Here is a 19,744-nt window from a genome sequence, read left to right as displayed (position 1 = left end):
ACCAGCAGGCTTTGATTTAACTGGGCAAGTGGGAAACGTGCTATAACAACTAGGGACTTATATTTTTATTGGATTTATACCCCAGATAACCACAAGGGTAATTATTGCTGGCTGCTGGCAAGAGATGATACTCAAAATACCAATGGTTAGCACAATGAAAGTTTATCTGTTGTTCCCATAAAGTCCAAGGCAGATTTGACAACTCTTCTCCATCTTCTAGCTGTTGCTAGCTGTGGCCCTCAAGATCCCTTTTGCAGAAGAGAGGAGACACAGCAGTTCTTAACTGTCTCAACTAGAAGTGACACATGTCACTTTTACTCGTGGTTCTTTGACCAGAGTCGTGTATATGACTCTATCCTAACAGTTCCACCACCCATCTGTCAGTTTGTCATAGTCTGGTGGCTTGCGTGTTTCTGTGATGCTGGAAGCTGCCACTGGTATTTCAAATTCCAGCAGGGTCACCCATGGTGGACAGGTTTCAGTGGAGCTTCCAGACTAAGACAGACTAGGAAGAAAGGCCTGGAGATCTACTTCTGAATATTAGCCAATGAAAACTTTACAGATCACAACAGGATAGTGTCTGATACAGTTCTGGAAGATGGCACAGGACCAGCCAATGTTTCATTCTGTTACACATAAGGTCTCCGTGGGTCAGAGCCAACTCAACCGCAACTAACGACAACAACAACCTAGCAGTAAGGAAGGCTGGGGTATGAAGGAGCACATGGAGCGTCTTTGTTCTAATCCTGCCAGGACTAGAACATTCAGTTCTTCTAAAGATGAACTCGGTTTTTGTTTGTTCCAGTTTGTTGCTTGTAAGAGGAATAAGCACGTGGCTGTCTGTGTTCTGAGGGTGCTGATGGAAGGATACGGCAATGGCGGTCATTCTGTCTGTACACTTTCAATGAATCCCTGTTTTCCTTCCCGTGACTCACTCCTACCCTTGCTGCAACTCTTTCTTCTGAGTCCCAAGCTTCTCTGGAATTTCTGAGAACAGATTCAGCTGCCTCCTCATGTATGCTGGACTGAAAGCTGCGTCTTTTAGAAATTTGTTGGGATCTCGTAACTGTCGATGGAGTCTTCTCATTGTCTTCATTGTGGACTGCATTCCTTTTCTATTCCTAGCTTATCTTTTCAGGGCATCACAGGAGAGAAAAGGATGCTTTTTCTCAGTGTGCCACCTTGACGCAGAAGTCCCTCCCCCCCCCGAGAAACCTTCTTCCCTTGGCTCTTTGTCACCACATTCTCTTGCCTTTCCTGTCACCGCTCTGCCTGTGCCACTGTTTCCAGTTATCTCTTCCCTTGCCTGCAAGTGTTGTTCTCTGACGTTCTTTTCCTAGACTCTAGACGCTCTTCTCTTCTTTCCCACGTCCACTTCTATGTCAGTCTCCAAATGCCGTCTTTTTCTGCAACCTTTCTCTTTCCTGAGTTCCACACCTAAATATCCAATTTCTTACGAATTATCATTACTTCTCCCAGAGGCATCAAAATCTCAGCATATTCCATATTGAACTCATCATCTTTCTACCATTAAACCTGAAATCTCCATCTCAGTGAAAGGCACCACTGGTCACCTGGTTACTCAGTCCTTAATTTGGACGTCACCTTCAGTGCTTCCCTCTTGCTTATCTCCTATATACACCAGAAAAAAAAAAAAAAAAACAGTTGCTGTTGAGTCTGTTTCGACTCATGGCAACCCCATGTGTGTCAGACTAGACGTGTGCTACATAGGGTTTTCAATGGCTGATTTTTCAGAAGTAGATCTCCAGGTCTTTCTTCCCAGGTGCTTCTGGGTGGACTCAAACCTACAACTTTTGGTTAGCAGTCTAGTGTGTTAACCATTGGCACACCACCCAGAGACCCCTCCCGTATACACCAAGTCCTGTTAATTCTATGTCCTAAGTATCTTTCAGATGAATCCATTTTTCTCTATCCATTGCCTCTGCCTCAATCTAGGCCACTACTTAGACAATCCCCCTCACTGGTCTCCCAGTCTTCAGCCTTACACTCCTCATCCATTCTTTACAATGCAGGGGAGTAATCCTTCAAAACCATGAATATGCTTCTGAAACGGCCCTGCTCAAAAGCCATCAAGGTATCCCCATCTCCCTTGGAGTAAATCCCAAACCCGTTAACATAGATCACCATGTCCCTCAGGACCTGGCCCCTGATTACCTTCCAATATCCTTCACTCTCACAGACTTTATGCTCTAGTTAAACTGAAATACTTTTGGTTTTCCAGGTGTGCCATGTTCTTTTGCCTCTGACTCTTAGCACATGCTGTTCTGTACACGTATAACATTTCTCTCCTCTCTCCTTAGCCCTAGTCATCCCTCAGACTTCATCACTCTCTGGTTCTAAATGTGAATTCTACCAGGAATGTTCCCTCCCTCACAAGACTAGATGAGGGCCTCCCCCAGATGTTTCCTTAGCATTCCACTAGGATGCAAGCTCCATCCTGCATTGTAGATGCTATATACTTGGCTGTATCCTCAGTGGACTAAAGGGCCATGGGTCAGAACAAGAGTATCCTTGTTCCCCACTGTCTCCCCAGCACCCAGGCCATGCTCAGCACTGAGTGGATATTCAGTATTTGTAGAAGGGGTGGTGTGTCCATGTGTCATGGATTGAATTGTGTCCCTCAAAAATATGTGTCAACTTGGTTAGGCCATGATTCCCAGTATTGTATGGTTGTTCTCCATTTTGTGATTGTAATTTTATGTTAAAGAGAAAGAAAGCCTTCCCTTAGAGCTGGAGCCCTGAATTTGGACTTCTTGTCTACTAGACTGTGAAAGAATAAACTTCTCTTTGTTAAGGCCATCTGCTTGTGGTATTTCTGTTATAGCAGCACTAGATAACTAAGACACCATGCCTACTGCTTTCAGGGTACATTTGCTTCCACAGGAACCCTTTCCTTTGCTTGGAGACAATTGAGATTCTTTCCTCTCAGTTAGATCAGCCCTTATCCAGATGTGTGCTTGATGCGCACACCAGCCAAATACACTCATCATTCTATTCCAGGATTTTTTTTGCCTGGAATCCTTGTTTATTTACCTCCCTGATGACTGAGTCCAAATACCATGGATACTTCAAGTCCTCTTTATTCTACCACCTAAAGCTTATATCAGAATAAGCTTAAAATTGAGTGTTGCATTTGAGGATCAGGAAGACAGGGAGAGAGGATTAATTCTATGTAGCAAATGCCTCCTCTGTGAGTAATGTACTGGGCTAAACATTTTACATACATCACTTTACCTAATCAACACCACAATCCTTATGTGTTTTAGTCCCATTTTACTGGTGAGGAAACAGAAACGCAGAGAAACTAAACTTCATGTCTAAGATTATCTGGTCAATGAGCAGCATAGCCATAATTTGAACCCAACCTGAGCCTCACCTCAGGAATCCCTAACTCTAAGTCAAGACCAAAAGTACCACTCTAGGCAAAGCAAGTTAAAGAATGAAAGAGGTACTTTCATAATTGCTGAGCTGTTCTTAGCCAAAGTACTGCAGCTCTAACCGTAACACCCACTCCATTCCTAGGAAAGGAGGCGATAGCTTCAATATGTCCTTTCTTCTAGCATGTCTCTTCCATTAGGAAGAGAAAGAGGGAGGTTTGGGGTTGAGGCAGGCCCATAGAGAAACCTGCAGTGAAGACCAGAGAGCCAGGTGGGGTGTGGTGTGTTGGAACTGATGGACAGAGCCAGGCACAACCGTCCTCAGCCCAATCTCCTCTCTCCCATCCCACCTGACCTCCTTGAGTTGGATTTGTGCTGGGAACTGGGACTTCATTGGGAAGCCATCTGAATTCTCAGGTGATCTTTAGCACTTATCTGTGTGTTTGTGTTCCCTCTCTGGCAGTCCCCTGTGGCGGGAACATCACCTCTTCCAATGGCACTGTGTACTCCCCGGGGTTCCCCAGTCCATACTCCAGCTCCCAGGACTGTGTCTGGCTGATCACCGTCTTCACTGGTCATGGCATCCGCCTCAACCTCAGCCTACTGCAGGCAGAGCCCTCTGGAGACTTCATCACCGTCTGGTAGGGCCAGTCAACAGCCAGTTAGAAAGGAGCATTAGTTTGGCTCTAAACTGGGTTATCCATCTATTTGTTCAGAAAACCATGAGCTAAATGGTTCTAAAATGTCTGTCAGCCTCCTGGATTTCAAAGAGGCATGGTGGATGTGCCCTTATGACTCCTTGGATAGAAAGGGATGGGAGGGTAGTGGGTCCCAACCTGGCATCTAGGTCTGCTAGGGGGTCAGTGAAAGTACCAGTGGGTATGTAAATGGGAATAGGGGCGGATATGAAGACTATTCTCAGTATTTCCAGAGTCCAAACTAAAATTCTACATTTACTCTAGATAAGCTACCCATTTAATGCAGATAAGCCCCACTGGTCATCTCATGCTAATGAGAAGCTCTGAATCAGCGATGCCCAACAGAACTTTCTGCAGTGCTAGAAATGTTTTATATCTGTGCTGTCCAATACAATAGCCACTAGCCACATGTGCCTGCCAATCGCTTGAATATGACTAGAGTGACTGAGAAGCTTATTTTAAATTTTATGTACTTTTAATTAATTTAAATGTAAATAGCCCCCAGTGGCTAGTGGTTACCAAATTGGACAGCTCAGCTCTGAGTTATATAGTTAGAATATCTATTATTAGATAATGAGAATATGAATTATTAGTTGATAAATGCATTTTCCTAGACAGTTTTTCCCAAATCACTGGATCTTTGGATAAATATAATTTTAAAGTTCCTTTGGTTGGAGGTTGCTCCCACTTTGGGAATGAGCAGGGGATGGTGGAATTTTTCTTCCCAAAATTCCCAGGACTGAATAGTGTTAACTCAACTGCCCTGGGTTAATTTCCAGCTTAATCTCCAGATAGTAGCTAGGAACAGATGAGAAGGCCTAGATATGGTCCCAGGCAGGAAATCCTTTGCCAAGAAAGGCAACATGGGTATGTCTATTTGCTTGTGAGACGAGGAAATGGGGCTGGTGTGGATATCAACATGAGCTTCCTACATGTCTTATCCAGCCCTGTCCTAGCCCTGTTCCAAGGCGCCACTTCTTGGGTGAGAGCTGTGCACCAGAAGCCTATTTGGGGAGGCTAGGTAGGAGAAGAATCAGGTGAATGAGGAATCCGTGTGAGCGTCTCCTACTCTGTCAACTCCGTTGGAGATTCTTGGGAGAGATTAGAGAGAAGTGTCTAGGGTGCTGGGGAAAGACAGTGTTGGGTGCAGGAAGAGTCACAGACACCTCCACTAGGTAGACAATGGCACTGGGTAGAACAGACAGCCATGGTGACTTGTGACATTCCAGGACCTTCTTTCCTACATGCAGGGATGGGCCACAGCAGACAGCTCCACAGCTTGGAGTCTTCACCCGTAGCTTGGTCAAGAAAACACTGCACAGCTCATCCAACCAGGTCCTGCTAAAGTTCCACCGTAATGCGGCCACAGGTGGGATCTTCGCCATAGCCTTCTCCGGTCAGTATGGAAGCCTAGCCTGGTGGGCAGGGCCAGGTTCTCAAGTCAAGGCTGGGCTAGACTCCTGGCCCTGCCATTCACTAGGATGTAACTTTGAATGAGCTATAAAACCTCTCTGGACCTCAGTTTCCTCAGATTTATGATAATTAAATGTATTAGCTTATGTGAAAGCTCCCAAGTGCAAGTTTTCCTTCTCTTCTACGTGACCAAGGAAGAGAGGCACACAAGGCTGATCCTCGATGCCAAGTCCAAGGTCAGAGACACCAGGGTAAGGCTATCCATCCCACTTGTTCACATCAGATCACTGGCTGAGTTGCCCATTACCTTTGCCCAGCTTTCCCTTAGCACCTTCCAGGGTTCCCCTACTCCAAAGACTCCCAGTGCCTCTGCTGACCTCGCAAAGAGGACTGGGTTTTTGTGCACAAAGGCTTGGAGATTTCAAGTAGACAGAGAAGCAAGAATGATCCAAGTTGGGTTTGTCCTTATCAACAGCCTGTTTTCTAAGAGTCCAAGGTTATGGGCCTGAATATAATTTCCTCATGTTTGTTATGGTGGACACTGCATAGAAAAATTTATAGAAAGTTCTCTGTGGGCTTATTCCCATCTATAGAGTAATCCTGCATGTTTACAATTTACAGAGTATTATGCATATTTGAACTGGAAATAAAGACAGCTGGATTTTATTTCTAGCTTTACCTTGGGCCGGGTGTGTGACCTTGCACGGGTTCCTTCCCTACCTGGTACCTCACTTTCTTTATCTGTTGAATGAGGGGCTTGGAGTTTGTGACCCTTTAAGAATTCTGTAGGAGTCCTTGAGTGGTGCAAACAGATGACATGCTGGCTGCTGACTAAAATATTGGAAGTTCAAGTCCACCCAGAGGTACCTCAGAACAAAGGCTTGGTGATCTACTTCTGAAAAAAATCAGCCATTGAAAACCCTATGGAGCACAGCTCTACTCTGACATAAATGGGGTCACCATGAGTTGAAATCAACTCAGCATCAACTGGTTAAGAATTCTGTGAGGTAGTAAAGCAGAAATTATTACCTCCATTTCACAAATGAGGAAACGGAGGACCAAGAAAGGCTTCAGGACTTGCCCCAAACCACATGGATAGAAATGGGAATAGAACTAAATTCTCTCAGTTTAGAGAATAATAATAAAATGAACATCTGTCACTGAGCCTAAGAAAAAGAATGTCACTGCCTTTGAGGCCCCTCGGTGCCTCCCCCTGATCCTGAATGTTTTTGTTAATCGTTCCCTTGCTTTTCTTTCTAATTTAACTCCATATGTGTGTGCCTCTAAAAATATATATATTATTCAATTTTGCCTGTTATTTCTTTTATGTAAGTAGAATTATTCTACAATTACTGTTCTGTGACTTGTTAACATTAAGTTTTCGAAATTCATGCTAATGTGTGTGACTGTAGTTAGTTCATTTTTCAATACTGTATAGTATTCCATTTGCATAAAAAACAGCAATTTAACTAATCTGATAATGGACATTTTAAGTTATTTTATTTCAAACAATATGAACATTTTACATATTCCTTTATGTGAACATGTACCAGAGTTTCTCTAGAGTACAGATGGAACTGCAAGTTTGGAAATACTCACATATTTAGAGTCACTAAGTGATACCAAATTTATCATATGAAATGATTATAACAATTTACACTTGTATTCATTTTCTAAGGGTGCCATAACAAATTGCCACAAACTGAGTGACTTAGAACAACAGAAATGTATTCTTCCATAGTTCTGGAGGCTAGAAGTCGGAATTCAGAATGTCAGCAGGGATGTGCTCTTCTCTGAAGGCTCTGGGGGAAGACCCTTCCTTGTTTCCTCCACTTTCTGGTAGCTTCAAGTATTCCTTGGCTTGGAACAGTGTCACTCCAATCTTGGCCTCCATCTTCACATGGCTGTCTTTTCTCTGTGTCCATGTGTCGTCACATGGCGTTCTCCCTGTCTGTATCTCTCTGCCTCTGTGTCTTTTCTCCTCTTCTAGTAAGTACACCAGTAAGGTTAGATTAGGACTCCCCCTACCCTCCAGTATGACCCCACATTCACTGAACTAACATGTTTTTGTGCAAATAACATGTGCCTTTAACGTTTATTTGCCAACTGCTCCCTCCCCCTGCAAGGTATTTTCATAAGTGCTGCTGTACTAATTTTTTTGACATGTTGCTGTAAAAAAAATTATCATAGAGTGCTTATGAAAGTACCTTGTGGCAGGGAGGGAGCAGCTGGCAAGCAAATGTAGAAGCCTCACGTTGTTTGGGTAAAAATACGGTAATTACATCTACAAAGATGCTATTTCCAAATAAGGTCAAATTCTTAGGTATCAATGGTTAAGACTTGAATATATTTTTGAGGGGGCCCATAAATCAACCCACAGCAGCACTCTTCCCGGCAACTGAGGTAGAGTTTCCATTGCTCTACATCCTTGCAGGCTCTCAGTTTTATTGGGCTTTGTAACTTTTGACAATCTGATGGATTCATGGAATGGCATTTTGTTTTTCTGTTAATGATGAGGTTGAGCATCCTTTTAGATCTTTATTGACCATTCATGCTTCCTGCTCTGAGAAGTGCCTGCTCCCCATAGAACTTTCCTCTTCCAGTGAGAGAGAGATAATGAACAAGTAGTAGAGACATAAAATCCTTGTAACTTATACTAAGTGGTATGAAGGGAACAAGAGGTTAAGGTAGAGAATAAAAGGGTTAGAGAATTCCTCTTTAGGTGGAATAAATATGGAAGCTTGTCTAAGAGGCACTATTTGAGACAAGAACTAAAGAAAGAAAAGGAACTAGACTTGCAAAAAAGTAGAGAATGGGAGTGGGGTGGGGAGAGAAACTCTCCTTTCTGTAAGCAAAAACCAGACCTAAGTAAATTTCCTTTCATATAATAATAAATAAGCAAAAGAGAAGAATACCTTAGAGAGACCTATGAAAAGATTTTAAGACACTTTGAAGAATGAGGAAATACGATTTGAATTGCAGAGAAGATGCTCATGAAAAAAAAAATACCATTTAAGAAATAGAAGTGAATCTTGGGAAGAATCTGCACCTAGCATATAAGCCTAGATAACATAAACTTCGAATATAAGGTGAGATGTTAAGACAGCAGACAGAAATGAAAAGGGACGTGACTGAGAGATAAATAAAAGAGAAACCTAAATCTCTTCCCTTCCCTTCTCTTCCTGAACAATTCAGACCTAAAACCATTTGATGGGGCAGAGCAAGGTAGGCGTTCACATGGCCAGGGAGGGAGGGGGTAGGAACCACGATGACCCAGGCCAGGGTGTCACAGGGTAGGAGAGCATTCACACTGAGGGATGACCCGGCACAGGAGTTAGAGTCCACAGAGGTAAGAAGGGAGGCGTCTGGCATGGGATGTCGGAGTTCTCAGCAAATGAAGGTGCATTTGTGCAGGGTGTTGAAGCCAAAGAAGGTTGTGGAGGGAATCCACACAGGGTCAGTTCAGCAAGGGAAGCTAGAGAGAAGGGAAGTCGGGGCCTACCCCAGATGACAGCATTCAGGGCAGTAGAGAAATTGGTTACATATGGGTGATTGATCAAAAAAGTTAATATATCAAGGACTTTAGAAGGCAGGTTTCTCGCTGTCAGAGAAGAGAATTAGAAATATGGGAAGAAAGAAAATTAGAATATACGCAGTGGTGGTAGAGTTGAATTGGAAGTATCAGAGTGAGCTTATGGTTTTCAATATATAGAAAAATAAAAGGAAATAAGGTGTAAATATGTGTATTATTATGGGTATGTGAACATACATATATTCTTTGGCTCTTTCAAATGAGAGGGCTCTGGAGCAGTGACCCTTCAATAACAATCAGCACAACTAGCACCATATCTTGGTTTCTAAGTACCATTTTCACTCAAATGGACCAGGGCTCCGTGGACAAATGATTGATTCCGATATGGGTCAGGGAAAGTACAGGATGAGTCTGGAACATCTTCTGGCAGAAAGCAAGGAAGTGCTCAAAGCATGGTAAAGACATGTCAAGAAGACATAGAAGCTAGCTTGAAGAGGCTCCCACTGACCAAGTTGGAGGCAATTTGAGCATCGGAATAATTAATGATAGTAACAAATGATAACCTGTTGAATAAAATAAAAAACCATGAGTCCATGAATGTATTAGTTAAAAGTTTAAGAATATCTACATAGTTTCAAACTACCGCCTCATGCAATAATCACAAAAGGGCAAAGAAAAATTGTGCAGTGGAGAAGGCTGGCAGACACCACCTTAATCAAGTGACCCAAGTGGGCATCATCAGTGATGGGACAAATCGAAATCATGGCCCACCTGAGAAGGCACGATGAGAAGAACACAGCGTCACTTCTGTGATCACTCAAAGATGCACAGCCTGAATCCAGGCATGAGGAAACATCAGATAAACCTCAAATCGAAGGACATTGTGATCTAGTAGTATTGGACCTCATCCAAATTCCCCAGGGGGAAGGAGAATCAAGATCAGCACAAAACTGATTCCTATGAAGTGGAGGTCAGGCATACTTTTACTCTTCTACTTTTTCACCATTTCTAACACCAGCTGACCTCCACAGGGCACTCTCTACTTCTCTGCTGGGTTTGATAATTCATTGCAGTGGTCACACAGAACTCACAGACCATACAGTTATGGGCCTTATTAGGGAAGTAACAGGTTACAACTCAGGAGACGGGATACAGGTCTTCAATCAGGGGAACTTCCAACCAAGAGAGCTCTCAGCTTCTTGGCTGTGCCCACAGGCGGGCGGCCCTTCTCCTGGCTGTGTCCGCCACTGGGACTTCTCTGGGCCTCTCCCCTGCTCGGGCAAGTGTTACAGCTCTGTAGCTCCTTCCACAAGTTCCTGGAGGCACCCGCCTCTGCCAGCAAGCTTCCTGCCCAAAGGCACTCAGCTCTCTCTCACTCTGTGGGTCAGTTGGCCAACTGCAGCCACCTTGTGCTGGTCTCCTGGTTCCCACCAATCGTACTGCTGTTGCCATTTCTCTGCCACTGGACTCTGCTCTGGTTGCCAGCGTTTCTTACCATCTAGCGCCATCTTCAGTGTTACAGCTTTTGACCCATATTATAGCTCTTTTAGGAGGTTCTCTCTCTCTCTCTCTCTCTGTCCCCTTGTCTCTGTCTCTCCTGTGTCTAGGAGATTTTCAGCTCAGGGACCCCAGGTCCAAAGGGTATGTTCTGCTCCAGACTCTTCTTGATAGTAGTGAGGTCCCCTCAACCTCTGTGGGATTAATCATTTTATAAGCCTATTTCTTCCCACCAAGACAATGAACTGACTGATCCCCTCAGTAGGCCACAGTCAACTAATTTGCATAGCAATCAACTACTCCCCACAGGGTTTTATGCCCTTTATTTGCATAGTAAACTGACCAATCCTTTTGCAAGATTGTGCAAATCATCTTGACAGAACTATAAAACCAGGGCCAGAAAGGCCATATAAAGTAAAACCAGTGAAAACCAGAACCTATGTAAGGCAGAAACCTGTCAGAGAAGGAAAACTCCAATCTTTTCCACGGATAGAGAGCAATAGAAAAGTGGTAAGAGTGTACCGCATCAGAGGCAGAGAACCTGTGAGATCCAGGAAAACAAGGCAGTCCAGCTGAGTTCTGGCTCTCACAGGTTTCACTGTATGAAGAGAAACCTGTTGCGCTGCAGGCACACTAGGAAACGCCACCACCAGCTGCCGTCAAGTCAGCCCCGTGTGTGTCGGAGTAGGACTGTGCTCCATAGAGTTTTCAACGGCTGATTTTTTGAAAGTACATCACCAGGTCTTTGAGACATTTCAGGGCGGACTCTAACTTATAACATTTTCAGTTTGCTGCCGAGCACATTTACCATTTGCACCACCTAGGGCCTGCTATGAAACAACTGGCCTAACCTTCAGAAGCGTCAAAGTCAGGAAGATCAAGGGAAGACTGAGGAACCGTTCCAGACTAAAGAAGATTAAGGAGACATGACAACTAGGTGTAACATGTGATTCTGAACTGGATCCTGTTGCTACTGAGGACTTTATTGTGACAAGGGATGAAACTTGAATGAGTTGTGAGGATTTAGATGGCAGTAATATATCAGTATTCATTTCCTCGTTTTGATGTTTGCGTTGATGATTGATGATTTTGATGACTGCTAACCGGAAGGTCGGTGATTCGATACCACCAGTGGTTCCATGGGAGAAAGACATGACAGCCTACTTCTGTAGAGATTTACAGCCTTGGAAACCCTATGGGGTCCCTCTGAGTCAGAAGTGACTCAATGGCAGTGGGTTTTGGTGGGTTTATTGTGGTTATGTGGGAGAATGTGCTTGTTTGTAGAAAATACATGCTAAAATATTCTGGGGTTAGGAGGCAACATGTTGGCAACTTATTCTCAATTGATTCATGGAAAACAAAAGTCTTTATAGTATATTTTCAGCCTTTCTATACATTTGTGCCTGTTTCAAATGAAAATTTTTATTTCCAAGGGGAGCTAGGTAATAATTAAGAAAAGAAGGTGGAAACTAAAGCCAAGCCCATTGTCATCAAGTCAATTCCAAATCATAGTGACCTTATAGGATAGAGTAGAACTGCCCCATAGAGTTTCCGAGGCTGTAGCCTTTATGGAAGCAGACCGCCACATCTTTCTTCTGCAGAGCAACTGGTGAGTTCAGAACACTGGCCTTGCGGTAGTCATTGAGTGCTTAACCACTGGACCAGCAGTGTTCCTTCAGAAGAAATGCGATAGGAAGATTTAAATCTGCATAAAAATCAGCAAATAGCAGAGCCAGCACTGCAGAAAAATAGTTCAGAGATATGGAAGGGAAAGCGGAAAAGCTCATTATGAAGAAGGAAAAGGGCAAAGACCTGAAAATGACAAAAGAGAAGATGGTAAAAAAGGAGATCCAGTGAACAAGGAGCCAACATACAAATAAAAAAAGTACTATGAAGAAAAGAACTAAATGAATAGAACAGAAATAATAGAACTTATCTGAGATAAAGGAAAACCTGTATATATAGAATAAGCCATATGTATGTGAAAGCTGGACAGTGAAGAAGGAAGACAGAAGAATAATTGCTGCATTTGAATTGTGGTGTTGGCAAAGAACACTAAACATGCTGTGGACTGCCTGAAGAATAAACAAATCAGTCTTAGAAGAAATATACTCAGAATGCTCCTTAGACATGAGAACGGTGAGACTTTGTCCATACTTTGGACACATCATCAGGAAAGACCAATTACTAGAAAAGGACATCATGGTTGGTAAAGTAGAAGGTCAGCAAAAACAAGGGAAACCATCAGAGAGATGGACTTACAGAACAGCCACAACAATGGACCTAAACGTACCAACAATCATGAAGATGGTGCAGGATCAGGCAACATTTCAATCTGTTATACATAAGGTCCCATGAGTCGGAGCTGACTTGATGGCAACTAAAAACAAACAGCAACATAGAATGGAGCTTACCATATTCCAGGAGAAATAAAAAACCACCTGGAAATTTTTTCAGATTATTAGGATAAGAGTGGGAAGAGGATCTACTAGAATCTAGGCAGAAAAAGTTACCAACAAAGGAAGCAAAATCAGGCCATGCTCAGACTAATTATTTTTGGCATTAGATTCCAGAAAGTAAAGGAGGCATTTCCATAGATGCTTAAGGAGAAGGGAGTGGGGGAGTTGATGGCTTCACTTGTGGGGCAAGAGACAGTCATTCACAGGTATTTAAGAGCTTAAAATTCACAAGCAATACACAGTCTCGATTTGAATTGTTACTCAAGGATATATTCCACCCAATGGGGGATAAACCAGTAAGTCAAAAGACAGAGTTGTATAAAAGAGAAGATAAAAATGAGAAGCATTGATACTAGCTAAGCACAGATTTGTCTAAATAATCGTTGAAGATATACTTTCAAAGTAGATTACATTAATTCTTAAAATTTTAAAATGGTAGTTGTATATTTAAAAATACCCAAGTAGACAGAAGAGGGATAGGAAGAAGGAAATGTTATTCTATTTCATGGGTATGGAATCAATTGATATTATTCAATTTTTGACCTTGATAATTAGAGAAATAGGAGTTCCAAGTACATATTTCAGCCATTAATAAATTAAAAATAGAGTGCAATACTTCTAAATCACTCGAAGAAAAGAAACAAGTAAAATATAATTCCTATATATGGTAGAAAACAAAAGGAACTAAGGAACAAAGATAAAGAAAACACAAAGTAAGATAAAGCTGTAAAATGCAAACATTTAATTACGACAAATCCAAATTTATTGAAGTCCAATTCGCTATTTAAAAACAAAGACTTTTAGATTAGATTAAATAAAATCTAACTATATTTTCTTTACCGGGAATGTAAGCAACTAAGACAAAATGACAGTTTAAAAATAAAAGGGTGAGTAGTGATAATATCGGGCAAACACAAATAACAATCAAAGATAAAAGTAGAATTCAAAACAGAAATTATTGAATGGGAAAAGTGAATTATTTTATGTTGGAGAATGCTGTAATCTATAATAATTTTTAAAAATTTATAATCCTGTTGGGAAGGGTGCAGGAAAACAGGCACTTGATCTTGGGCAGTTTAAGATTACGTATCACAAGCCTTAATGCAATGTGATCAACAACAGTCAGAACCTTTTGAGATGCCTACATAGCTCATACTGATCTCCTTAACTGCCCTCTCCCATGGGCACTTGGCACCCCTCCCCCTACTCCCAGCCACAATAGCTTGGACCATAGGTAGGCACCTAACCTGGCTCCAGCAAGAGTAATCAGATGTTTTTCTTAGGAACTTGAAATTGAACCCAAGAGCCTGGACTGCTCTCCTGAAGAGAAAAGATATAAATTCAAGTGTAGTGACTGGCTATCTTCTATTCTCCTTGTGGACTGAGAAGTAGAAAAATCCTAGGTGCAGAAAGAGAATGACTGAGACACCTGGAAAAGCTTCCTGAGGTCCTGATGGCCCTTCAGTTCCTTGTCGCCTACCTTTATGTCTTAGTTATCCAGTGCTGCTATAACAGAAATACCACAAGTGGGTGGCTTTAACAAACAGAAGTTTATTCCCTCACAGTCTCGGAGACTATAAATCTGAATTTAGGGCACCAGCTCCAGGGGAAGGCTTTCTCCATCTGTCCGCTGTGGAGGAAGGTCCTTGTCATCAATCTTCCCCTGGTCTAGGAGCTTCTCAGCACAGGTACCCTTAGTCCAAAGGATATGCTCTGCTCCTGTCTCTTCTTGCTTGTTGGTAATGAGGTCCCCTCCTCTCTGCTTGATTCTCTTTTTTATGTCAAAAGAGGTTGACTCAAAATACAACCTAATCCTATAGATTGAGTCCTGCACCATTAACATAACTGCCTCTAATCCTGCCTCGTTAACATCATAGCCGTTAGGATTTACAACATATAGCATAATTACATCAGATGGTGAACAACCACACAATACTGGGAATCATGGCCTAGCCAAGTTGATACACATTTTTGGGAGCCACAATCTAATCCATAACACTTTATGAAGTCTTGGGCTCTCTGATAGTCTTTTTTTGTTTGTTTATTCTAGCCTGAGTTAATTTGTGTTACTTGCATCCAAAGGTTCCTAACTAATACAACAATCTGGGGCCCAGCTTGGAATTATGCAGAGATATGTGTATAAAGATATTCCTCAAAATGTTATTTATAACAAGGAAATTAGAAACAATTTAAATGTAAAATAATAAGAGATTGGGTATGTAAATTATGATATGTACATATGCAGAGAAATACGGTCATTAAAAATCATCCATGTAGAATACAGTCCATTGATTTAAGGAAACATTTACTTTATACTGGGTTTTGTTATTTGTTTTTTTTTTAAGCAGGTGGTTATTAGGGGTTAGTATGATATAACCTAAGGTCCCTGGGTACTGCAAATAGTTTGCTTTACGCTACTGGTCAAAAGGTTGGTGGTTGCAATCCACCCAGCATCGGCATGAAAGAAAGGCTTGGCAATCTGCTTTCATGAAATTTACAGTCAAGAAAATGCTATGGAGCTCAGTTCTACTGTAACACATGGAGTCATCATGAGTAGGAATCAACTCTACACCAATGGCTTTGGTATAACCTGAGGACACAGCAATTATGAGTCACGACAACAACGGGTTTGTACCTAGACCACAGGGGACATTGGTGGTTCAGTGGTAGAATTCTTACCTTCCACACCTGGATTTGATTCCCAGCCAATACAACATCAGGTTTCAGTGGAACTTCCAGACCAAGACAGACCAGGAAGAAAAGCCTGGCGCTCAACTTGGGAAAATCAGCTGATGAAAATCCTATGGATCACAACAAACCAATCCCATTGTGCATGATCTGGGGGCCAACTCAAAGGCAGCCAACGACAATACCCTAGACCACAGCCACTCCTCCTCCTCCTGAGGTTCTTGAGAACTATGGGAAGCAAAGCAAGGTAACATTTGAATATCTGCTGAACTTGGACTCCAGACTCAAATTCAGAGCCCTGAATCCTCTGAGAAGCTGTGCAGAACTAAATCACGTGAGCCACATTTTTCTTCCTGTGCTAATTATTAGACTTAAAAAGCTTCAGTTCAAAGGCCAGTCTAACACAACCATCAGCATCGAGAAGAATGTACCCAGAAAGAGACAATAAGAAAGGGTACAATGAAATGGAACAAATAGAATGGAAATAATGAGAAGTCTATGCGTTGTGAAGAATGTAACCAATATCACAGAACAAGTTGTGTAGAAATTGTTGAATAGGAAGCTAAACTGCTGTGTAAACCTACACTGAATACACAATTAAATATTATTTTTAAAAAAGGGAGGGTGCAATGTACAATTGCCAACAATGGCTGTTGCTCAGCTGACTGTTGCTTAACATAAAGCAGTGACCCCCACCCTACCAGCTAATCTGGCCTAAGCCATATCCATACCTCATCCCTAAGGGGAACAAGGCAGTGAGGGATGAAACAAAATGGAGGTGTCTTGAGTGTGCCCCTGGTTAGAGCTCTTTAGCTATAACATGGCAAATATAGTATGATACCATCATCAATGTAGTAAAACTGCATGTGTGCTCTGGGGAGGAGGGGAAAGGGGGCACTGTCTGTAGAAGACAGAAGGACATACACCAAAATGCTAACAGTGGTTAAATCTAGGTGGTGGGGTTTCAGGAATGATGTTTTGTTGCTTTTCAGTATTGCATAGCTTTCGGCATTGAGCAGAGTTTTGTAATTATTAAAAAAGTAATTTTAAAAGATGCAGTGGGAACTTATCCCAATCAAAATAGTAACCACAAAATATAAAATGCTCAGGCTGTATTTAAGTAGAGATTTCTTTTTATTGATATTTTCTAGAAAAATTAAGTGTGTCTTAGAAGTTTTAAAGGTTACCATGAGGCTAAGAATGAAAGGTAATTAAAAAAAAAACTATAAAGGAAAACATTCATAGTTTGACTAAATAAAAATTTAATGCTTCTACAAATCATTAAGTACCATAAACCATGAAAATATATTTAACAGGCAAAGGTCAATCTTGAATAGCCAAAGAGTTCTTCAAATTTGTAAGAAAAAAATAGGGGCAGAGGACACAAATAGAAAATTAAAAAGAGAAGTACAAGTAGTCTATTGTCATAAGAAAAAACATTTAACCTAACGGATTATTAAATGCCAATTAAAAGAAAATAAATCTATTTGCCTATCAAATTGACAAAGATTAAAATGGATGACTATCTCCCCAGTGGCCTTTCAGTTCTGTGAGGGCAAGGACTGTCTATTTTGTTTACTCTGTATCCTCAGCACCCAACACCATGCCGCAATCCCTCAATACCAAATCAAACCCATTGCCATCAAGTCGATTCCAACTCATAGCAACCCTATAGGACAGAGTAGAACTGCCCCATAGGGTTTACAAGGAGCGCCTGGTGGATTCAAACTGCCCCTTTTGGTTAGCAGCCAAGCTCTTAACCACTGCACCACCAGGGCCCAAATCCCTCAACAGATAATCATTAAATGAGTTGGATGGGAAAAGAATGATGGCACCCAGGGTTGGAGAAACTGTCACTGTGTTGTTGGTATAAATTGGAACAATTTTCCTGGAAAGCAAAATGAGAGTATGTATCAAGTTCAGGAGCTTTGGTGGCACAGTGGTTAAAGTGCTCAGCTGCTAACCAAAATGTCAGCAGTTCAAACCCACCAGCAGCTTCACAGGAGAAAGATGTGGCAGTCTGCTTCCTTAAAGATTATGGCCTTGGAAACCCTGTGGGGCAGTTCTACCCTGACCTATAGGGTCATTATGAGTCAGAATCAACTTGATGGCAGTGGGTTTGGTTATGTATATAAACATATATATACATACATATATATATATGTATATAGTGTTTTAATTACTTTTGACGTTTACAAACAATGCATTATTATTCCCATTTAAAACAGTGGGAAATAGGCTCCAGATAGCATCTTTCCGCAGAACCTCTGATTTTCAGGAACGGAATACTGACATTCAATAAGAGATGCCTATACTTTAGAAAGGTCATGAACTTCAATCATTTCTACTTAAAAAAAAAAGTAAAAAGAGAGAAATAAAGAAATCCCCCAAGATGCGTGTATAAGGATGTTCATGGCAGTTTTACTCTAATTTGCAAAACTTTGGAAAGAGAAATGATTAACAACAGACTATCTGTAAAATGAATTATAACAAATTCATATAATGAAATACTATGGTGTCATTTCTATCCTATTTTTGAAGCACTTTAATTACATGGAAAAGTTCTTGGAGTCTAATAGTAAGTGCTTAAGGATCAACATGAAGTATACGACATATGGTGCAGATTTCGTAAGAGAAAAATATTTATGGACACAGAGCTCCAAGAACTTACAGCAAAGGGTTAACAGTGATTATTTTTGAGTGGGCGATGTTTAATCTTTTTTCTGTGTTCATTTAAAAATCTTAGGTGTTCTTTAATTCCAATGTATTACATTTGTAATTTTTCTGCAAAGAACATTATTTTTAAAGACATGGCAGAAGTTAGAGTGCTTTTGGAAATAGCAACAACAGTGGTCTGGTGCCAGCTGACACTTTTATAGCACTGAACCAGGGAGCCACGTCACGAATGAAAGCCAAGTGTTGAGCCCACACTGAACTCTGCCAGGCAGCACCATCCCACATGCATGTGCCATGCTCTGACCAGGGGGATGGATTCCAGTTTAGAAAATGCACTGAAGCCAAAAGTATTTGGCCAAGGGTCAGAAGGCAAACAATCTGACCTCTGTGGGGCGCTCACATAAGGCACACGCAGTATTTAGAGGCTGTGGAGTGGAAAGAATGTGGAATTTGGAAGCAGCCAGACCTGGATCCAAATCCTGACTGTGTTACTTCCTTCCTGTGTGACCTTTCTAAATCCTGGCTTCCTCCTAAGTAGAGTAAGGGCACCTTGCAGGGTGATGTGAGAATTAAAGAGAATTAAAAAAAAAAAAAACCTAAACCCATTGCCGTTAAGTCAATTCCGACTCATACTGACATACAGTAGGTGCTCAGTAAATGCTCCTTTCCACTCCCCTTCTTGCTAGCGACCATCACTGTCTTCTTCTTAGACTCTCTCTTCTTTAATGTTAGTTTAAACATGTGGCTCCTGGTTTTTGCATCAGAGACAGACAAAAGAAGGGCAGCAGCAAATAAGCAAAATAATACTTTGTTTAACTTGCCCTGTGCGCAAATAAATACTCATTAATATTTGTTGTGCGAATGAATGAGGGATGAGAAAGTGAAGAGTTAAATGACTGAGTACCCTTGTACAAATGATATTCTTACGCTGACTTGTCTCTTTTTACGTTTTCAGCTTATCCACTCACCAAATGTCCTCCTCCAACCATCCTCCCCAATGCTGAAGTCGTCACAGAGAATGAAGAATTCAACATAGGTAAAAAAAAAAAAAAAAAAGAAAGAAAACAGTTATCATCGAGTAGATTCCAACACAGGGCAACACTATGCGTATCGACATAGGTACCACCTCCCAAACCTGCCAACACAGGGACCTCGGGGCTGGCAGGGAGGGGCGGGCAGAGATGGAGGCTGACCAGAGGGGCTCACCTCTCTCTCCTGCCCATGGAGAGAAGCAGTAGTCCCAGTACAACTGAGTTTGCACCTAAAATACACTGTCCCTTTCAGTCATCACCTAGGAAAGCAGTTTCCTTTTTGTGATTCAAGTCAATATGTTTTGAGAAATAAATCCATGCAAGACAGTAAAAAATGTTACTGGAATAGGAA

General features: G+C 41.7%; 1 protein-coding gene across 1 annotated transcript in view; it reads left to right on the top strand.

Moving 5' to 3' along the window:
• Positions 1–19,744, top strand: part of CSMD2 (CUB and Sushi multiple domains 2) — a 786,100-nt gene that overhangs the window by 699,200 nt on the left and 67,156 nt on the right. The window contains exons 43-45 of the mRNA XM_049878694.1: positions 3,862–4,039; positions 5,347–5,492; positions 19,317–19,397. Of these exons, the coding sequence (XP_049734651.1) occupies positions 3,862–4,039; positions 5,347–5,492; positions 19,317–19,397 (405 nt within the window). The remainder of the gene's footprint in view (positions 1–3,861; positions 4,040–5,346; positions 5,493–19,316; positions 19,398–19,744) is intronic.

This window comes from Elephas maximus, chromosome 3, assembly GCF_024166365.1.
Source record: "Elephas maximus indicus isolate mEleMax1 chromosome 3, mEleMax1 primary haplotype, whole genome shotgun sequence".
Lineage (NCBI taxonomy): Eukaryota > Metazoa > Chordata > Mammalia > Proboscidea > Elephantidae > Elephas > Elephas maximus.
The sequence above is the reverse complement of the archived record's forward strand: the minus strand, read 5'-3'. Positions and strand labels throughout refer to the sequence as shown.